Genomic DNA, 22,516 nt, shown 5'->3' with positions numbered 1-22,516 from the left:
ATTGGAGAACTGTTTCAGAAACTTACATAATTTTTAAGTTAAAAAGGACCTGAGAGAGGAACTAGCTATTTCTTCATGTTGCTAATGAAAATCTGAGGCTCCAAGAGCTGCCTGTGGTTACAGAGCACTTAGGTGCAACAATACAGGCAAACACCCATGTTTTCTGACCTTGTGCAGATCAGAATTGGCATGAGGGCTGGACAGGGAGAAGCTTCTCCTCTCTCCAAATTACCAATTAACGCCTCCTCTTCTTTAACATGGACAACTGATTTAAAAATTTTTTAATGTGAATACATCTTCAAGCCCCTCCCCCCCCGCCCCTTTCTCTAATGCAAGCCGCATAGAAATTCCAGAGCACTTCTTGGTCTGGAATTCTAGAACATTTTTATCACTCTGGTTAAGGAGAAAATAGGAAATGGCTTAAGTTAAATAGAACAAACAGAAATAACTCCTCTGAAGATACTTAGACATGAAACTGCATTTGAGAACCGCTGAAAAAAAATTCAAGGAAGAAAAAGACAAAAACTAGTTTATCCCTGAGCAAGGATTTAATCTTGGAGTTGATGGTACATCAGGAGCCATCTCAACATGTGGAAATAATGACTGGGCTCCTAGTTTTGCAAGGTCCAAAATGCTTCTCTCCTCACAGGCAGGGTCTTCCTATGTGAGCTAGAACAAGTCCGTCTGGTAGATTTTCTTATTTTTGGTTATGGAATGACAGTGTCTCTCCTTTTGATGGGCTTAACCCATCAAAAATGCTGCCCGCGTTTGATTTTTAATTGGGTCCCAGTGAGGTGAGTCAGGCCAATAGATGTTATCATCACCATTTCAGAGACTGAGAGAGGAGCTGAGGGCCTGAAGGCATCTGGCCCAGTGCTGGGAGCTGGGATAGCAGCCAGGGCTCCACTGGCAAGAGGGCTCCTTAAGTGCCATTTAGCTGGCACTTTAACTCAGTCCCAGAAACGATGTTTTGTGCTTGCAGTTATGTCCTTGATCTCATGAAGTATAAGTCGTGGTTCTGTCCAAGACAGTCTTGTTGCTCATCTAAGCCAAGGTCATGGATCAGTACATCTTTTGACGCCTCTTTCAATTATTTTATTCTGTTTATTTATGCATACGTTTTAAAATTAAAGCTGTGTCACTTAGAATCCTGTAGACCTGGGAGCTACTAATTACACAAGGAGCGACCTTGCAAGATCACTTAATATGCCTCAGACTTGGTTCCTTCATCTAAACAATGAGGTTGTTATAAGAATTATATGTTAAATGATGCAAACCATTTAGCACAATGCTTGAGTACCGCATATCGTAACTAAGGCTAGTCTGGTCAGTTCCGTCTTCAAAATATCATGTATCTAGAATTTAACCACTTTCATCCCTTCTCACCTTCCACTTCAGTCAAAGCCACCATTGTTCCTCACATATTGTGGTAATATTCTCCTATCTAAACTGTTCTCACCCATTCCCTTTTTCTACTTTATTGTCAACAGAGGATTCTATGTTGAAACTTTAAAAATACAAGTTGGATTATGAATTTAAAGCCCCCTAGAGGCTTCCCATCCCACCCAAGTCCAGTCCTTTGTTGGCTACAGAGTCCTAAGGGATCTAGCCCTTAGCCATCTCTGCAATATCTCCTCTTCCCATTCCTTCTTTCTCTCTGTTCTAGTTACTTTGTATTTCTTGCCTTTCCTCAAGCTGAGCAAGTTTCTGCTTTGGCCTCTTTGCATTTAATGTTCGCTGCTCTTGGAAAAAGCTTCCTTTAAATTCACTACTTGGTTTCCTCCTTTACTTCCTTCAGGTTTCTGCTAAGATATTACATTATCCATCAACTCCCCAACTTACTATGTTTCAGTATGTGATGCATATATTAATTCATAATAATTCAAACAATAGATGTCCTGTTAATATTTAAGATGGATAGTAAATTGTAATAAAAAGAATAGCTAACATTTATCGAAGCCTTGCTAAGTGCTATGAATTTTGCTTTCCTTTGCAGGTGGTAATCTACCCTCTTGGTGTACTCTGTCACCTGCAATAGACCTTAGCTCAGATGATGCCTCCAATAAGAAATTCTTTATTGTCAGGCCAGAAGTGATTCTGTATTCCCTCAGTGATCAATTTGTACCATTCACTTTTCCCTTGTGTTGTAGAGTTTTTATAAGTATCTTATCTTAAATATAAGACATTTGATGGCAAAGACCATATCTAGTACAACTTTATATAATGCACAACTTGTAGGACACCCTCTCGTTTTATAATCCACTTTAGATATTTAGGAAAAGTTACAGATGCTCTTTCAATTTGTGCAAATGAATTCACATTGACGGATAGGTGTTATTTTGGATCATAGATTTCAGAACCTGAAATATCAGAGTTAGTATGTTCAAGACAAAATTAGGTAAAGAAAAATGAAAATATTAAGGTACAAAAGCCAATGAAGTGCATCATTTTGAGACATAAATAAAGGTTGAATTGTGTAGAGTTATCCCCATGGGTCCATACCATATAAATATGACAATTCTGACATACTTATAAAGAGTTCTAGAAGAAGTAATGGTCATTTCTTAATTCTCTACAGTAATCCTATATTTCTTTACTTATCTTCTCTGTTTACCATGTCCTAGAAAAACTAGTAATAAAATATGTTTCCTATGTTAGGGGAGTGGGGTTGGCCATCAAAGTAGCTCTATATTGAGGTAATTTTTTTGTGTGTGGTCATGGTACTTTCGGCTCGTCTCCTATGGAAAAGCTTCAGGCACTGAGCTAAGTCCTCAGAGAGACTCTCCCTGTACACATCATGTAAAAACAAACAAAAAAAACAAAACCTAAAACAACAACAACAAAAAACAAACCCCTCAAACCCTTCCTTTTGGGTTGCCAGAGTTAGCAAATAAAAATACAAAATACCCAGTTAAATTTGAATTTCAGGTAGACAACAAAGAGTATTTTAGTATGTCTCATGCAACATTTGATGTACATATACTAAAAAAATACTCATTGTTTATTTGAAATGCAAATTTAATTGGGTATCCTGCAATTTATCTGGCAGCCCTACCTCCGTAGCCATTATGGTAACTTGTTTTATTGTTTCCATGGGACTTTTCAATGTCAGAAACTGTGTTTATTGTCTGACTCTCCCCTATCTCCCTTGTTCACAGCTGCATCCCAGAACCTATCACAGTGCCTGGTACATAGTAGGTGCTCAATAAATATTTAAGTATTCGTTATAAACGTTAGACAAATTAGAGAGATTATTAACAATTCGGGGGCATAATGCTAACTAGACAAGACTGGAATCAGCGTGGTGCCAAAGTTCAGAGAACTCTTGCATGTTATCCATATTTAGGGGTGCCGAGGGCAGTGGAGGAGGGAAGGGGCATTGCTTTCCGAGAAGCTCTTTTAGAATCAGAAGACCTTGGATCTGTAGATTTCGAAAGAAGTAAAATCTGAATGAGCTAAAAAGCCCTTCTATTTGCCTTGCAATGATGCAAATGAAGTAACCAAAGGAAAATGCACTTGAGTGAAAAGAAAAAGATTCTCTGCATTTGGAGTGGGGTCGGTACAGTGCGCATCCTCCACATCTTCGACCTTCTTAAACTCTCTGAAACTTTAGGGTTGGCCTTATTGCCAGACTCTGGAAACCTCTAGATCTTGATCCTAAGAGAAACCACCAGTACACATACAAATAAAGAGCGAGGAGGCGTGTACGGGGATGAAGTCAAAACAGAAGAAATCAAACTCTCGTCTTGGACCCAGGGCGCTCAACGGAGCGGGGCAGCGGTGTTTAGCGCCAGAACTCAATCGGATTCATTTCCGTGTGGACTCTCGGCCCTACAGGACTCAGCGTAGGCGCATAATCTACTCTCTTAGTTCACTTCATTGGACCTAGACTGTCGCTGGCGGACACGTCCAGCGGCCGGCCAAGAGCGAGCTGTGTGGGAAACTGGCTGGATCCTAGGGAACAGACTGACTCCAGTTCCTACTCAGCTCCACCCGGCTCTCGCTTGCCCGCCCTCCCACCCGGGAGCTGGAGGATGGTCCCGGGGCGCTCCCACGGGGCTGGTCCCGGGTGTCTTCGGCGGGATCCTCTCTGTTATGTGAGTCGCGTGCGCGCGCCCAGTTCAGAGGCAGCCACTCCGGCCGCTGACAGGTGCTGCCTGTAGGGCGCGGGTGCGGTCCCCAGCGCAGCTGGACGCGCACGCCCTGGTGCGCGTGGCTTCTGAGTCCGGAACCAGCGAGGAGAGGGAGGCAGGGCGCGGCCTGGGGGACTACGGTGGACCGCAGCCGCCGAGCGCGGAGCTAGAAACTTTGCAGGCGAGGCGGCGGGGATTCCGTGACAGCGCCAACCCACCCCGGCAGGTGAAGGAGGAAGAGGCGGCGCCGGAGTCCTGCGGCCAGAGAGCCGCGGCGGCGTCTCTCCCCCGCCCTGGCCTGAAGCCGCTGGGGACTCCCGGCTTCTGCTGCTGCGCCCGCCGCCACCGCCGCCGCCGTGGGGCTCCGGGAGGAGGCGCAGCCAGAGAGGGCGGTGGAGAAGGAGGAGGAGGGAAGAGGAGGAGCTGGGGGTGGAGGATGGAGCCCCGGGCTGCCTCGGCGGGCTCGCCCGAGCCTGCGGCACCGTCCTCCTCTTTTCAGGCCCGGCTCTGGAAGAACTTGCAGTTGGGGGTGGGCAAGAGTAAGGGCAGTGGCGGGCGCGCGGGGGGCCCTGAGCGCCGCACTGCGGACACCCCGTCGCCGTCCCCGCCACCCCCTGGGGGCAGGCGGGACGCACTGGCGGGCGTAGGTGGCGCGGGCAGCAGGTGGAGCGGCTTCAAGAAACGGAAGCAAGTGCTGGACCGCGTCTTCTCCTCCTCCCAGCCCAACCTGTGCTGCTCCTCGCCGGAGGCTCTCGAGCCCGGGGGCGCCGGCAGAGCCGAGCAAGGGTCAACGCTGCGCCGCCGGATCCGCGAGCATCTGCTCCCCGCTGGAAAGGGGCCGGTAGCGGCCCCAGGAGCAGGCGGAGTGACGCCTCCTGGCGGACGCTCCCCAGACTCAGCTCCCTCTTCGTCCTCTGCTTCATCCTCTCTGTCTTCCTCGCCCCAGCCACCCCCGAGAGGGGACCGCGCCAAAGATGAGGGTGCACGGCGTCGGGGCCCTGCAGCGCACTTGTGCCATCAGAAGAGTTCTTCCCTGCCCGGCACCGCCTGCCTGGAGCAGCTGCTGGAGCCGCCGCCGCCTCCCGCAGAGCCAGCTCGGAGCCCTGTGGAGCCACAGACCGCTGAGAAGGGCGAGGAGCGGGGCAGCAGCCCGGTGAGTGACTGGCGCGCGCGGCTGGAGACTAGGTGCGTGGGACCACGCCTCCAGCTTTGGGTGACCATGATCCTGGAGTTGCAGGAGTACGCAAGTGCTATTAAGTAAATCAAACAGTGGCAAGAAAACATCCCTCTCCTGCTGAGTAAAGACAGCATACTGTCTTGCACTCTGACTTTACTTTTGACAGAAGTAACACCTACTGACAGAAGCCGTTTGAGTAGCTTTATGAGTTGCCAATGAAAGTGGAAGTGTTAATGGTAGTCAAATAGGAGAGGAATAAAGTTAGACATAAAGTGGGTACTTTTTGGAGGTCTCCTAAGACTTTCCAGCCATGTCACACCTTGTCAAAAGAAAAAGAAAACCAACAACTTAAAAAAAGATTCCAACCATGCATAACAGTTGGTGTAGAGGGACCAGCATTTGAAACAAATAGTTCGCAGGAATAGAAATGTGGGGAGGTGACTTAAAGGTAAACCTGAAATCATGTCTTGGGGAAACCCTTACAGCAGAAGTCTGCTTATTTTCCCTCACTGCCTTCTTAAAACTTCCTGCTGCAGGTGGATTGCTGCCCAACGAGTGGGCAGCCTGAGTGTCTCATCTGAGTTAGTCAGATGTGTTCCTATGGCTTTTTCTAAGATTTAATAGTCATCTGAAGCGGTTGTTTCAACTATGCTACTTTATACATCATATTGACCCTTTGTTCAGGCAGGAGTCAAGTAAAAATGTACCTGTAGGATCCATAAGGCTGTCCACTGAATGGCTACTTTCACAACCTGGGTTTTGTAGAGGCGAGACTCTCCTTTTGTTAATGTTTATCAAATGGTGTTAATGCTAGCAAATACTTTGAAAGTTCCATTCTGCCAAGGACCTAAGGAACTCTTTTTAGTTTAGGAATTCTTTCTTAGTTTATTTAAACTCTCATTACTTTGAATTATTTTAGATTAATGACATATACATTAAAACTCAAATTAGATTAAAAGTTGAGTGACAAAAAGCATAATGTCATGTTTCAAAGGGTGTGATATGGGGAGAGATATGCTTTCAATTGAAAATATTTATTGTTTATTAAATTTATTGCTAATTTAATAGAATAGTTTCAGAAAATAAAGCAGAATACAAATGTTTTATTGTTTAATAAACACAATTACTTGCAGTGACCTGATGCTACTGATGTTCGAGAAAAAAAGTTTTAGCTATTCTCAGAAGAGTAGGTAGAGATATTGTTGACGAAAAAAACTAAATAAATCTACCTTTCCTTTCATCTTGAAAGATATTTCTGGTTCCAAAACTAAGGTACAAAGTCATTTTAAAAGGATATTTTTAAATTCAGTATAGAGGAATACCATGTATTTAAAAAGTATTTATTTTCGAGTGTGTACATATCTTAACATATAAGAATTTTAGAGTTGGGATACTGTTTACGTTTGTTTTTATGAACTTTTGAGATCAGGAAGAAGAAATGAACAAGACAAATGAAACACAAACTCATAGACACAGACAATAGCTTAGTGGTTACCAGAGGGAATGGGAACGGGGGAGGTAGATGAGGGTAAAGGGGATTAAATATGTGGTGACAGAAGGAGATTTGACTTTGGGTGGTGAACACGCAATGCAACATACAGATGATGTGTTATACAATTGTACACTTGAAACCTATATAATTTTATTAACCAATGTTATACCAATAAATTTTATAAAAAAGAATAAAACAACAATAATAATTGAATTATTTTGGAATATAAGTATCATATTACTGCAAATGTTAACTTACTAAATTATTTTGCAGTTTACTGAAGCAAGATATTTTCAAAACAAAAGCAGAGAATTCTGAATTGATCTTTAGGTTCATTTTTACCAAAAAATTTTCAGACTCCATCCATCTTTAAAAAATGCTGCTCTGTAAATATGAATTTTGTATTCAAGAGACCTAAACCTATTTTGGAGAAGATACTGAATAACATTATTGTGTGTCTTCACCATATGCTGAGTACTTTATTGCCTTACCCGATTTAATCCTCATAGCAGTCCTACATGATAGAAGTTCTCGTTGCCATCTTTATGGATTAAGAATCATTCCTCAAACAAATTAAATAACTTTTCCATGGTTACATGGCTAATAAATGACAGAGAGAGGTTTTATACTCAAATCATTCTCCAGAATCTTTTCCATTACTACAGTTACCTTTGACAACTTTTAGAACTTGTTATGTTTCTGAGATGACTTCAGTCCTATTGATAAATACTTGCAAGTTTACATACATTCTGGAGTTTTTTCTTCCATCTCTAGAATCAGTTCTATGATGGAATAGTTACGTTAATTTTTTTCTTTGTTCTCTGTGATGCATTGTTGCATATCAATTATATCATATTTACAAATGACATACCATCTGTAGTTCTAAAGCAGCTTTTCATTATAAAGAGTCAACATTTCAATGAAGACATAAGAGGAATAAAAAAGTGAAAATATCATTCAAAGAATAGGTGAAAGGTAGGGTGTAGGCAGAACATTAAGTCCTGAGGGGCTTGTCTGGTGCCAGACACAGTCTCAGGAAGAGCACCATTGGTGGTTCTTAACATCTCCTGCGCATAGAGGCTTCTTCCCTGGGGAGAGGACAGTTTTCTCTGTTATGAGTCACAAGTTCAGCTGTCAGCAGCATCCTCTCACCAATGCACAGGAGAGGGTTCCTCAGTCCTCTAAAGACTTTCCTGCCCAACTCAAAGGAACCCTCTCACCTCTCTGAATGGAGAAGGGGAAGAAATGAGGTTGGAATCTGGAACTGGAAGAGAACTCACTAAGATGTTGAGGAGTAGGCTCACCTCTCCTGTGCCCTTCTAAGATTCCTATGTATCTCAGAGAGCTTTCCTTGCTTTCCCAGCATCTCGTTTCTGAAGATGCTTGGGCTTGGGGAGGAAGTGTGTTGTACATGCAGATTTCAGTTTTATTCACAGTTCACAAGAACAGATGGGAACACATCAAAGAACAGACAGTAAAAGCATTAAATCTGTCTTCAGTTTGGTTAAAAAGAACTTTCTTTCAAGGAAGAAAAGAAAATTCGTTGCAAAAACAAGGCACATGGTTCAATTTTTCTCATTCTTTGCCTGGTCCCGGCATTAGCCATATTCTGCAACACACTCCCCACCCCTCCTACCCCTAGCCCAGCATGAGGCCCCAACAACATATGTGCACATACTCTGACATTGGGTGATGTTAAACGAAAGCTCAAAATCAGTTTGGGTTGCTGGGGAAAAAAATTTGGAAGTCACTGATGTATAATTATTAAAATTGAACAAACTATCTCCCATGCCCCTGCTAGTCCTCTTGCTATTATGTTTTCTTTAGCCAAATTTACCTTTGAAACATACTATTACACATTTGAAAATGCCTTGCACATTAAATAATGTGTATTATTTAGGTTATTCTGCTTTAAAAAAAATAAAAAGCCCCTTTCTTTCCACTGATTCTAATTCATGTGTCAGGCCATATTGTCACACCAGATGCATTTCATTTTCTGCAGCACAGTTGGGAAAGATGCTTTCTCAATTTGTGTGCATATCAAAAACATGCCAATTTTATGCATTCTGTCTTGATGAGTTACTAAAATTATACTTTGCTAGAATCAGAAAGTTAGTATTTTAAGATTAAGAGTGAGGAACGAATATGTTGCGTTTTTTTAGTGTTGTAACAAAAAGCTTGTAGTGTTTATGAATGTTAAATTTTTATTCTTTCAAATTCATTTTGTTAAAATTATCTTTTTAGGGGAGTAAAAATATATGTTTTTTTAAGCGGGTAAATTATTTAAGGTATGATAGAAATGTTTCAAAACATAGTAAGAGGAATATTCATTCATTGGGATGAAATTCCTAAAACGCATCTGTGAGCTGTGATAAAAAGTGGACAAATATTTTCTAACATTAAGTCTAAATGGGAAATATATCTTGCTTTATTAATTATCTGACTTTTTAAAGAAAGCCTGTATTTTAAAAAATTATTTTAAAAGGTGATTTGGGTTAATTTTTGTATTTTTGCTATTTATTTTTCAGGTGTCTTTACTATTACTTCAAAGAACATAATATTGGGGAAGGCACAAATTAAAAGAATATAATTCTTAATATAAATGACTAAAACCACTAAAAAAATATAATCGCAAAAAGAGGCCCCTAAAAGTGTCATTAGTAGCCTTTCAAAGTAAGGGGATGGTGCATGTGAAGGATTTGATCTTAGGACATTTTGGAGCAGAGTATGAAGTAAAGTTTGATGTGTGATAACATTCTTAAAAAATCCCAGGACCATCAGTTTATTCCAGAGAAAGAGAGTAAAGAGAATGAAAGGTTTACTTTGGAGTGGAATTATTTCCCTAAAACCTTTAGTTACTCTCCAGATTATCTGGCAGATATGAGTAGAGCTATGACTCTTGCATAAATGGAAGTGTTATAATGTAGATGTTATATGAGATTGGCTTGAAACATAGTTCAGTAAACACTAGCAATTGCTGTGTTTTATTATTGAATGGTATATTATTATTGAATGGTATATTAAGGTTTTGCCACTGCCACCATTACCAATAAATGGGTGGTTGGAAAATAGGGTAACAGGAGCTTTGCTGGTCCTTTTCATTTAATTCAAGGTTGAAAAAAAACCATATTACTTTTGGCAAGTGTGTGCACATTATCATGGAAAAAGATAAAATGGGATTAATGGATTTATAAAGAAAATAGGACAAATATTTCCCCTTTTTTGCGTTTAGAAATAAGGGATGATCTCACAAAATTAGATGTTGTGATATATCTTTGGTACCTCAAAGAAACATGTAGGTGGTTTCTTTGCTCGAGAATTATCAAATCGTTTTCTAACTCTAGACTGACAAATAGTAAATAGTATGTCTAGATAACATTGTGAGAATTGACAAAATCTAAAGATTTGGAAGTTAGGGTTATCTATTTTTTAGTTGTTGTTAATTCATAGTTCTTTACAGTATCATAGCAGACATCTGATTTAAATAAATAGACATTAATTTTTTGAAATTTGAAATTTTTTACTTTTTAGCTAGAAAACTTAACAAAAATTATGTATTTCTCTGCCTCAATAAGCCAAGCATGCTAACTAAATAAAATCTTTTCTTGATAATTGAGGCTCATTTTTTGAATACTGGCTTTTTGGGGCTTTCTTTAATTTGAATGAAATATATATTATCCTAGAACTTGCTTTAGATAAACTTGCTTGCTTTCATAAAATAACTCTGTAAAGCATATGTATTCCTGCCAAGTTTATTTTGCTATAAAGTTAATTATTGAAAGGTGTCAGGCACCCTTCCTCCAGTCATTTTTTTACTTGCCAAATAATCTTTACAGTCTTTTTTTGTGAATTTTGATTTGTGGGTACCAGTAAAAATATTACCTATTCCCTCCCCCTCCCTGCATGATTAACTTTATGTGCCATTTTTTTTTTCTTTGTCAACCTTTTCTTCTAACTTACATTGCTTTTTATAAATCAGATGTGGAAAGTGATTACTATCCCTCAACAATTCAAGGTTTTATGCAAACATATTTTCTCCTCTAGTATATGCCAATTTCTTATCAGAATTTTTATGAGTCACAAGTTCAGCTGTCAGCAGCATCCTCTCACCAATGCACAGGAGAGGGTTCCTCAGTCCTCTAAAGACTTTCCTGCCCAACTCAAAGGAACCCTCTCACCTCTCTGAATGGAGAAGGGGAAGAAATGAGGTTGGAATCTGGAACTGGAAGAGAACTCACTAAGATGTTGAGGAGTAGGCTCACCTCTCCTGTGCCCTTCTAAGATTCCTATGTATCTCAGAGAGCTTTCCTTGCTTTCCCAGCATCTCGTTTCTGAAGATGCTTGGGCTTGGGGAGGAAGTGTGTTGTACATGCAGATTTCAGTTTTATTCACAGTTCACAAGAACAGATGGGAACACATCAAAGAACAGACAGTAAAAGCATTAAATCTGTCTTCAGTTTGGTTAAAAAGAACTTTCTTTCAAGGAAGAAAAGAAAATTCGTTGCAAAAACAAGGCACATGGTTCAATTTTTCTCATTCTTTGCCTGGTCCCGGCATTAGCCATATTCTGCAACACACTCCCCACCCCTCCTACCCCTAGCCCAGCATGAGGCCCCAACAACATATGTGCACATACTCTGACATTGGGTGATGTTAAACGAAAGCTCAAAATCAGTTTGGGTTGCTGGGGAAAAAAATTTGGAAGTCACTGATGTATAATTATTAAAATTGAACAAACTATCTCCCATGCCCCTGCTAGTCCTCTTGCTATTATGTTTTCTTTAGCCAAATTTACCTTTGAAACATACTATTACACATTTGAAAATGCCTTGCACATTAAATAATGTGTATTATTTAGGTTATTCTGCTTTAAAAAAAATAAAAAGCCCCTTTCTTTCCACTGATTCTAATTCACGTGTCAGGCCATATTGTCACACCAGATGCATTTCATTTTCTGCAGCACAGTTGGGAAAGATGCTTTCTCAATTTGTGTGCATATCAAAAACATGCCAATTTTATGCATTCTGTCTTGATGAGTTACTAAAATTATACTTTGCTAGAATCAGAAAGTTAGTATTTTAAGATTAAGAGTGAGGAACGAATATGTTGCGTTTTTTAGTGTTGTAACAAAAAGCTTGTAGTGTTTATGAATGTTAAATTTTTATTCTTTCAAATTCATTTTGTTAAAATTATCTTTTTAGGGGAGTAAAAATATATGTTTTTTTAAGCGGGTAAATTATTTAAGGTATGATAGAAATGTTTCAAAACATAGTAAGAGGAATATTCATTCATTGGGATGAAATTCCTAAAACGCATCTGTGAGCTGTGATAAAAAGTGGACAAATATTTTCTAACATTAAGTCTAAATGGGAAATATATCTTGCTTTATTAATTATCTGACTTTTTAAAGAAAGCCTGTATTTTAAAAAATTATTTTAAAAGGTGATTTGGGTTAATTTTTGTATTTTTGCTATTTATTTTTCAGGTGTCTTTACTATTACTTCAAAGAACATAATATTGGGGAAGGCACAAATTAAAAGAATATAATTCTTAATATAAATGACTAAAACCACTAAAAAAATATAATTGCAAAAAGAGGCCCCTAAAAGTGTCATTAGTAGCCTTTCAAAGTAAGGGGATGGTGCATGTGAAGGATTTGATCTTAGGACATTTTGGAGCAGAGTATGAAGTAAAGTTTGATGTGTGATAACATTCTTAAAAAATCCCAGGACCATCAGTTTATTCCAGAGAAAGAGAGTAAAGAGAATGAAAGGTTTACTTTGGAGTGGAATTATTTCCCTAAAACCTTTAGTTACTCTCCAGATTATCTGGCAGATATGAGTAGAGCTATGACTCTTGCATAAATGGAAGTGTTATAATGTAGATGTTATATGAGATTGGCTTGAAACATAGTTCAGTAAACACTAGCAATTGCTGTGTTTTATTATTGAATGGTATATTATTATTGAATGGTATATTAAGGTTTTGCCACTGCCACCATTACCAATAAATGGGTGGTTGGAAAATAGGGTAACAGGAGCTTTGCTGGTCCTTTTCATTTAATTCAAGGTTGAAAAAAAACCATATTACTTTTGGCAAGTGTGTGCACATTATCATGGAAAAAGATAAAATGGGATTAATGGATTTATAAAGAAAATAGGACAAATATTTCCCCTTTTTTGCGTTTAGAAATAAGGGATGATCTCACAAAATTAGATGTTGTGATATATCTTTGGTACCTCAAAGAAACATGTAGGTGGTTTCTTTGCTCGAGAATTATCAAATCGTTTTCTAACTCTAGACTGACAAATAGTAAATAGTATGTCTAGATAACATTGTGAGAATTGACAAAATCTAAAGATTTGGAAGTTAGGGTTATCTATTTTTTAGTTGTTGTTAATTCATAGTTCTTTACAGTATCATAGCAGACATCTGATTTAAATAAATAGACATTAATTTTTTGAAATTTGAAATTTTTTACTTTTTAGCTAGAAAACTTAACAAAAATTATGTATTTCTCTGCCTCAATAAGCCAAGCATGCTAACTAAATAAAATCTTTTCTTGATAATTGAGGCTCATTTTTTGAATACTGGCTTTTTGGGGCTTTCTTTAATTTGAATGAAATATATATTATCCTAGAACTTGCTTTAGATAAACTTGCTTGCTTTCATAAAATAACTCTGTAAAGCATATGTATTCCTGCCAAGTTTATTTTGCTATAAAGTTAATTATTGAAAGGTGTCAGGCACCCTTCCTCCAGTCATTTTTTTACTTGCCAAATAATCTTTACAGTCTTTTTTTGTGAATTTTGATTTGTGGGTACCAGTAAAAATATTACCTATTCCCTCCCCCTCCCTGCATGATTAACTTTATGTGCCATTTTTTTTTTCTTTGTCAACCTTTTCTTCTAACTTACATTGCTTTTTATAAATCAGATGTGGAAAGTGATTACTATCCCTCAACAATTCAAGGTTTTATGCAAACATATTTTCTCCTCTAGTGTATGCCAATTTCTTATCAGAATTTTTTTTTTTTTCAGCAGACTATCAGGCCATGATTTCCCTGACTCCAAATATTTGTATTTAACATTAGTCTGAATGTAAGCAATACAACAAACTGTATTTGCAATATAATTCGATTTAAAAGCCCTGCATACTGCCTTTCTGAGAGAACAATTTTCCCGTGAAGTCTCTTTGGAGATATTTTATACCAGTCCATTGCCCATTCTCTTGGGTCCTAGACAATCTGGAAAATTATAACACATGGTGCTATAATTATAGCAAATGGACCTCTAGATATTTCAGGATCAATGCCTCCTTCAAAGCCCATGCATTCTGTTCAAAGAGGCCCCTTCAGTGTTAGCAGTCTCACCATATTTGCTTAAGCCTGAGCTACCTACACCAGCACTGCTGGCGTAGGATTTGGCAAGCCTCAGTACAATCGACCTATTTAATTGGCATTGTAAAACGGTTCAGGGAAGACCACTCAATAATCGGTTGCTGAATGAATGAATGATGGGATGAATGGATGGGCTAGAGCTGTTCAGAGATAAGTTTTCTGGCACAGTTTCAAAATCACTTTACGGTTGTGTAATGCTGTTATTGCTTCTTGTTTCCGGGTCTTTTTAAGCCTGGCAAATGTATTTGACATTCCTCTCTTCTCCCAGCTGATGACTTGGCTTTTCTCAGCTTGTTCTTTAATGCTGGCTCATGTCCGTGGGTATGAAGTGGGGACGTGATGCCTACCAAATGGCTGCCATATTGCGCTCCCGTGGAGGATGAGGAGTGTTTCTTTTTCAGAGCTCTCTGGCTCAGGGATGTGTTTCTTTGGGCTGGTCTCTGATGCTAGGTGTTCATTTTTGCACCCAAGTCTCCTTGTCTGGCCTCTGACGTTGCACCCCCACATCTGGATTCCAGATATCTACTGTCATACTCTTACTTTTGATCTCTGAGTCTTAAACACTGCTTGAATCCTAGCTCAAAATATTTTCTTGCCTGCCTCACTGCTACTTTTCCTCAGATCCATTTCCTTGCAATAGATTAAAATCCCAATCTTGATCAAGAATCCTGTTCTCATTAGCCTAGTCCATTGCTGTCTCTTGAGTGCCAAGGGTGTGAACTCTGGTTCAGACAGCTGGCCAGTTACTTTTCATAGTAATCACCTGTATATACTGCTGAGACTCCTTATAAAACACCAAAGCTTCTCTTCAGAAAATCTACATTGCCAGTCAACTGCATTTGCCTGTAGAGGATGTTTTTTTTCTCCTGGGGCACTGGACTAGAGCTGACTGACCTTTTCTCTTTCTCTATGTCCCTCTTCTCTTCTATTTTTAAAGCTCTCACCATGCCTACTCTTTAATATCATCACCCTTTTCCTTAGACCTGCCTGTGTTTTCCTCCTTAATCTCTCTGTCTCCTTCTATTGCTCTCTCTCTCTCTCTCTCTCTCAATCTGTCTCTTTACTTGCAAGACAATTTTTCGAACGTATCATTAAGCATCTGGAGCTCTGCTGACCCATAAAGCAGCCACTAACCACATGCGGCTATTGAGCACTAAAAATTGTGCCATAAGGGTAAAATGCACACTGGATTTCAAAGCCCTAGTGCACACACACACAGAGACACACACAAAAGAAAGTAAAATATCTCATGACTATTTTTTTATATTGTTTACATGTTGAAATAATATTTTAGATATAATGGATTCAATAAAATATATTATTAAAGTTAATTTCACTTGTTTCTTTTCATTACAAAAACGTGGCTACTAGAAAATTTTAAATAATGTATGTGGCTTACAATTTTATTTTTATTAGACAGCTCTGGTTTAGAGCAGGTGTTCAAACTTCATTGTAAAGTGATAGGTTTGGTGGCAGCAATCTGAGGGTGTTTCCACCTCTGCTTGTTTCGAAGTGTGTTTAGGATTTGGATACAGCGGGTTTGGGGAAAGAGGTGAATAAGTGCTCTGTGTATTCAGGGAATGGGGAGTCAGTAGTGGGATAGGCCTAGTGTGTGGGAAGGGGAGATAGTGGGAAATAAAGGTGCAGATGAAGGTGTGCTGAACTGAAGGGTGTATCTAGGATAGCAGTAGGGACCTGTGGAGGCATTTGAGCAAGGGAGAAAGGGTCAAGTGAGCCTTAGAAGGGTCAAGTTGGCAGCAGATGCATGGCCACAACAGTCCCAGTGAGAGCCTGAAGTTGGGCAGTGACCTGACCTTGGGGTTGGAAAGATGGAAATATTTGAAAGACCAAGATGTGACTGAATCTTTAGGGAAATAGAAAGTGGAAGGGATTAAAGCACGTTTTCCCTTTTACTTATGCCTTGATTTTCTGCGTTCTGATCAGAATGTTTTTATTGAAGAGTGTTTTTCTTGGGGAGAGAGAGGGAAGGTTGAGTTTTGAGCTTGCATGTATGCAGAATGGTTGAGGGTGCCAGGCTCCTGAGTGCCAGATTGTCACCTATTTATTGTAAAAGCTCATATTCTTTATAGTTATTTTGGGCTCTTTTGGCACTGAAAGTAGTGAGTGTTAATGGAACAAAAGAAAGGGCAAAATATGTTTGTCAGTTAAAAAAATCAGGTAAAACAAGAAAACCTCCTACATATCCCTCTAACATAGACTCTCATGGTGCCCGATGTTAGAGTGGCTACGTATTTGGAGAAATAGTTATAATGAAAGGGTTTGGAATCCATGGGCTCTGTTGGAAGTCCACGGATTTCATTCTTCAGGCATTGTACTTCAAATGTGTTAAATATGCATTCTTTTTCTGATGGAATGATCAATTTTTTTTTGAAAACTGCAAATTTATGCCCTTAAGCCATATTTAACTCCTGTTCTTTTATTGAAATGTAAAATAGCTTTTGATAAAAGAAAAATTCAGCCTTTGTATAGTCGCCTTTGAATAGGATTTTCACCACACCATAGTAGAAGTCTGAGTGTTTTCCAAAATATCTTTTGAGATTGGAATAGATTTCACAGACAAATTCCACGTCTCTACAGAGCTTTTGCCAAACCTCATCCTCCTTAGAGCTCAGAACACCCTGAATTGGCGTGGCCCCCCTGACTCATGGCTGAGAGCAGACATGGCTGCACCTTCCCCTTCTTTCTTTGTGTCCCTCTATTTTTAAAAGAAAGCTGAAGGTGAGGGACAGGGCTGGGATCCAGCTGTGAGACTGGGACCTCACCTGATTCTTTCTGACCTTACATATGTGCCAATTCAACTCAACAGTTTCAAGTAAAAAAATAAACAAACAAAAAAAAACCCCAAACATTTACTTAACCATTTTGGTCATCACCTCTGAGTTCTTCTCTTTTCCTTTTGGGCCCCCAGGCTGCATCCATTTACTCTAACCCAAGCAGGTGCTTTCGTGACTTCCTAGCCTGCTCTGTGGAGATCAGCTGAGTGAGACTTAGGGGAACAGGCAGAGATGGGAGGGACACCTGCATTTTGTAGTTTCCCAGGTCCCGTGCCCTCTGCCTCTTTTCAGAGAAGATGAAGCTTTGTAGAGTGTTCTTATAGCTATTTCCCTCTACCTGACATTTTCATTTTCTCTGAAATGCCAGAATATGAGGAAGAACTACATGGAACTTGCCATGAGAGGATCTTGGTGTATCTTGGATGATCAACCACAGTTTATTTAACACTGTGACAGGACTATCCATGTGGTATGTTATTTGGGTCTTGGCTCTTCATTTTCTGCCTTTCTGCTACCTGCCTTTCAGCCATTTCACTTTTCTTTTTGAGAACATGGGTGGGGAAAATAAAAAATGAAGGTCAGGAATTTCTTTTATTAGAGGCTTTCATAATGTTTTTTTGACATTGAATTTTCTATAATTGGCTTCTATGATGTTTTGACATTTTGTGTTGCCTTGGCATATGCAGTGTACACACACACACACACAATTAGATCTTTTCCAGGAATGGTTTATACACATACCTCTCTTTCACACGCATCATATATTCCACAAGAATCAAAGATAACCAGAATAGCTCCAATATTTTTCCACTTCTAAATTTAATCTGATACTACTAAATTTCATTGATAACATAGTCTTTACAAATGTTTAAGTTTATCTAGTCTGAGTAGCTGTACAATAACCAGCTTAGCCAAAGAGAAAACAAACAAAAAAAACAATTAGAAGACAGCTTTTGTGGTTTACTATGGGATGTGTTCTACAAAAGGAGTGAATAACTTGCTTAAATTTAAACTAATATATAAGGAATGCCTTTTCTTTGGTAGAATAACCATTCTTCTGTAAGTATTCATTTTATTTACAGCCACCATGGAAGAGAGGTCATTGAATTATTCCCTTAACCTTTTGAAACCTAGATGTCATAATACCTAATATCTATCATTAGTAATTTGAAGCCTGGCCTGGTTTTACCAGTGATTCACAAAGTGATTCCTGCGGATAAAAAAGGGGGAGGCATTTTGGTAAGCTTCTTTATTGATATAGCTCACATTTTAATTAGAGAAAAGGTGATACCTTTAGGATAATAAAGATGTATTCTCATAATCACAGGAAGCTCAGAAGGAAAGTGGGAAAATAACTGAATTAGGAGCAAATAGATCTGGGATGACAGAGCCTTTGTGTTGGCTGTTAAACAATGTGCCATTTTCTGTTAATGTTGCTAATGATTCTTAATGGCTCTTTTTGAAAAAATTTTCTTACACTATTTTATTACTTTATTTATCCTCTTAATTATATCTGGATTGCATCCTAGTGGTGTATTTATAAGTGCCCATTTCATATTTTATTTATTTATTTTTTTATGGTGACATCGATTAATGAAATCCAATAAGTTTCAGCTGTGCACTTTAACAGTAAGGCATATATATATTTACATTGTATGTTCACCTCCCACAGTTAGATTCTTTCTGTCACCACGTTTGACCCCCTTTACCCTGTCTAACTCCCCGCTCCCCACACCCCCTACTCACTGATAACCACTAGTCTATAGTCCATGTCCATGAGTCTCTGTTTGTCCTGTTCATTTGTCACTTTTAGGTTTATATCCCACATTTAAAAATTTTTTTTTTCTTTCTAGGAATATAAGTCTAATGTGAGTTTCAAGCAGCTACACAAATTTCGTTTGTATTCGATGCTAGAAATTGATTGTATGAACTAGTTTTGCATAAATATCCATAAACTTCTTCATAGTGGTATCTATTGTGGTAGGGCTTGACCTTTACTACCCTGCCTTTGAATGGATTTTTGTCAAATTACAATATACATTCCATCTTCCAAAGTTGTGTTATATGAGGTAGGACACACTAATTGTGGTCCTTCCAGCCCACCCAGAGCTGTCTTCTCTTTGCTCAGTTGTATCCTCTCTTTTCCTTCTTGAGGCCAACCAACACATGGGGCTTTACCTTGGTGCCACTTTAAAATGGCATCTTATAACTAGTATTAATAGTAGCTAAACATATAGAACATTTATTACATATTGATGTATGTATTAACTCATTTTTTTACTATACTTTTTGAAGCAGGTTTATTATTTTTTGCATTTTCTAGATGAATAAACCGAAATACAGGAGATTAAGTGACTTGTCCAAAGTCGCATGTCAGTATAATTTGAATCCAGGTCATTTGGCCCTTACAACTAAAAGGAAGGCTGTCTGAAGTAGGTGGTGCCTGCGAAACCCAAGTGGAAGTTTGGAATGAAGTTTTAAAGCCTTACCTTCCTCCCCATCTCAGTAATGATATTATAGTTCTTCTTTGGCTATACCATTTCCTTCTCATCTTTCTTTTTTTTGAAGGTTATTTCGTATACAAGTAAAGTTAATAAAAACAGGTATAGTGTCAGACATAATCCTGGTACTACCACTTACTTCTTACTTGTGGTAAGCTGTCTAAGCTCTCTTTGATTGCTAGATAAAAATATAGTTAGCAACGTTTAAACGTCAGTCCTACTTAAAAAATTTTTGCTTACCAGGTACCCCACTAGATAATCATCAGTATTTCTGTTATTGATATTGTTATTAGGAACATATTATAAGTTACAGCATCCTATAATTATGTGTTTTCTATATTCTATAGCCTCATCTCATTTCTGCCATTAATGCTTTCTTGTTCCATGAAAGGCATGGCATTAGGGAAAAGAAATAAAATAGATCTATTGGTTAAGTATTCTTTATATACATCTCCCATAAACATTATAGATTATGTACATTATTTCATTTAAACCTCATAGCAGTTTTGACAGAGAGGTATTGTTCGTTGTATTTTATATCTGGGTACTTCTTAGAAAGACTAAGTAACTTGTCTGTAGTCCTGGTTCCCTTCATAGTAAGTGGCAGAGCTTGGATAACAGACATCTGCTTTCTTCCTGGGCCATAATTTCTAGGGTACCCACTACTCCATCAGGTAGCGAGGTCACCACATTGGTGCACTGGTACCAAGTATGTGACTGATACCCAAACCAGTGGTTTGTGGTTGAGTCTGGCATTTCTTCAGTATCAGCCTTGCTAATAGGTCTGAGTGTCACCGTTGTATTTCTAGAAACAGCTGGAGAAATGTGCCATTATTAGTTGGAGAAAAGTATCCAGAAAGATATAGTGAATGGGAGTGGGTGAATTTGTTTATTTGGGGGATCAATTCTGAGAGCTTATATGTGAATACTTTTTAAGATCATTCTTCTCGTCAGTTCTGTACATGGATCTTGACTTCCAATCATGTTAAATCTCTATGAAAAATAAAGCTATATTGTTTGCGAATATGCCCCTTTGAGGTATATTCCTTTACCAAGGAAAATACAAGATATAAGATAACGTCTTCTGAATTTGGTACAACTTCTGAAGTACCTTGGTAATAATAATAAGAGCACTAAATTCTTAGTCTTGTGACAGCCACTATCTTAAGTGCTTCATAGTCATTACTTCATTTAATCTTCGAGACTTTAAAGGAGCAAGAATTCTTTGCCTCAATTAATGGATAAATCAATGGAGGCTTGGAAAGGGTGAGGAAATTGCTCAGGGTCACACAGCCAGTAAATGGCAGAGCTAGGATTTTACACCAAGTGGCTGGCTCTAAAACTCATGAGTCTAACTGCCATGTTACCTGGCTTTCCTCTATATTGAAGAGCTGCTATGTCTGCTCATGAATGCTCTCATATAGCTCTTTTACAGATGACTTGGAACGGGGAAAAGATTTGGTTAAAATATTTTATATAATGAACCAGCCCCAGATATATATATATATATATCTGGAAGATCTCCTTATATTACAATACCAATGATTCCTTTCTCTCTCCCTTCCTCACATACTTATTAAATATTTACCCTGTGATAGACATGATATCTTATTGATACCTTGATAAAAAAAGACCAATTTCTGATCTGGTAGAAGAAACTTCCATTAAAAATTTAAAATACACAAATCACTATTAGTTACGAGTGTAATAACTCATTCAGAGGAGTACAGAGAACTATAGGAATGAATTGTAAGAGATCCCAACCTAATCTTGAAGAAAGGGGAGAGACAGGGAAGGAACTCCTAAAGAAGTGAAATTTAGAGTGAAATAAAAGAAAGAATAGGAGTGGACCATATTTGGGAGAAGGAGGGGAAGTAAAGGATGTGACAGATAGTTCTGAGCAGAGGAAACCACAGCAGAAGGCAGTTAGAGAAGAATTGCCTGGGCAGCTGGAATTTTAATAAGAGGGCAAATGATGGGGGAGATGGGTCTGGAATGGCTTGGCAGAGAACAGATCATACACAACCTTGTGGGGTATGGGGAGATTTTGGACTTCTGAAGCAGTCTTGAGAGCCCAGATGCTTGGCCATTTTCAGGAAAGTTCATGACTCTGGGAATAGCTTTTCTTTGCTCTGTGTGGGACCACTTGTCATTCATCGAATTGTTTTGTAAAGAGATAGAGAAGTACGTTGGGGCTACCATTCTCTTCTAAGATAATGGTATTTTTAAAATGTAAGAATTAGAAATATCTACTGAATAAAAATATCTTTCCCTCTGGAAAAACATGTCATTTCATTCTTCCTATTGCTTTTTTTACTGAACACTGTTGGAAGGTAAGTGAAGGCAGGAAAGGCAGTCTACTCTCCCATTGTCAGGACTCAGGGGAAGGATTGTCATAGCACATTTCAGAGCCTAGGTGGAGATGAAATGAGATAAAGCTCAATGATCTAGATGTTACAGCTATAAATTATGGAAAACAATTTTCGTGAGCTTCCAATTTCTTTCCTGAAGTTAGGTTAGGGGAAAAAAAAAAGAAAAACTTTGGAAAGGGATTCTGTAAGACGGAGTACATTCAAAAGTCTATATTATTTGTTAACATAATTGTTAACAAAGGAAATAGCATCTCATAAAAACTCAATGAATAAGCCATGCCCAAGTCTTTGAGTATCAAGAACTTATATATTCTCTATCTGCTATAGTGGAAAAATGTGATGTGGTCTGTCTCTCCTTTTTTTAATTTATGTAGCATTTCGCAGGAGTCATAACCAAGTAAACAATATACTAGTCAAAGAGCAAAGAAATTTAACATTTATTCTCATTCTGTTTGGGGATCATAGACCCTTTTCAGAAACTAATGAAAGTTGTAGTATTCTCATAAAGAAACACAAATGTATGCAAAACCAATATTGTGCATTCACCTTCCGTAAAGTAAATCCATGACTTCCAACCCGTGGACTCCAGAACTCTTGAAAAGTACCCTTGAGATAAAAGGAAAACTCAGCGATAGTTCTCATGAAAT

The 22,516-nt window shown here is 38.6% G+C and overlaps 1 protein-coding gene across 9 annotated transcripts in view; it reads left to right on the top strand.

Annotated features, from left to right (window-relative positions):
• The first annotated feature begins 4,109 nt into the window (after positions 1–4,109).
• Positions 4,110–22,516, top strand: part of MCTP1 (multiple C2 and transmembrane domain containing 1) — a 464,000-nt gene continuing 445,593 nt past the window's right edge. For 7 of the 9 annotated variants that reach the window (XM_023523343.1, XM_023523328.1, XM_023523315.1 and 4 more), the window contains exon 1: positions 4,588–5,286. Coding sequence is in view for 1 of the 9 variants with exons in the window: in XM_023523308.1 (XP_023379076.1) it covers positions 4,570–5,286 (717 nt within the window). In the remaining 8 variants the exon portion in view is untranslated. Of the gene's footprint in view, positions 4,360–4,569; positions 5,287–22,516 lie in introns of those variants that run through there. The other 2 variants (XM_023523311.1, XM_023523308.1) reach the window with 2 other exon arrangements.

This window comes from Pteropus vampyrus, unplaced genomic scaffold, assembly GCF_000151845.1.
Source record: "Pteropus vampyrus isolate Shadow unplaced genomic scaffold, Pvam_2.0 Scaffold11, whole genome shotgun sequence".
Lineage (NCBI taxonomy): Eukaryota > Metazoa > Chordata > Mammalia > Chiroptera > Pteropodidae > Pteropus > Pteropus vampyrus.
This window is presented reverse-complemented; position numbering and strand designations above follow the sequence as displayed.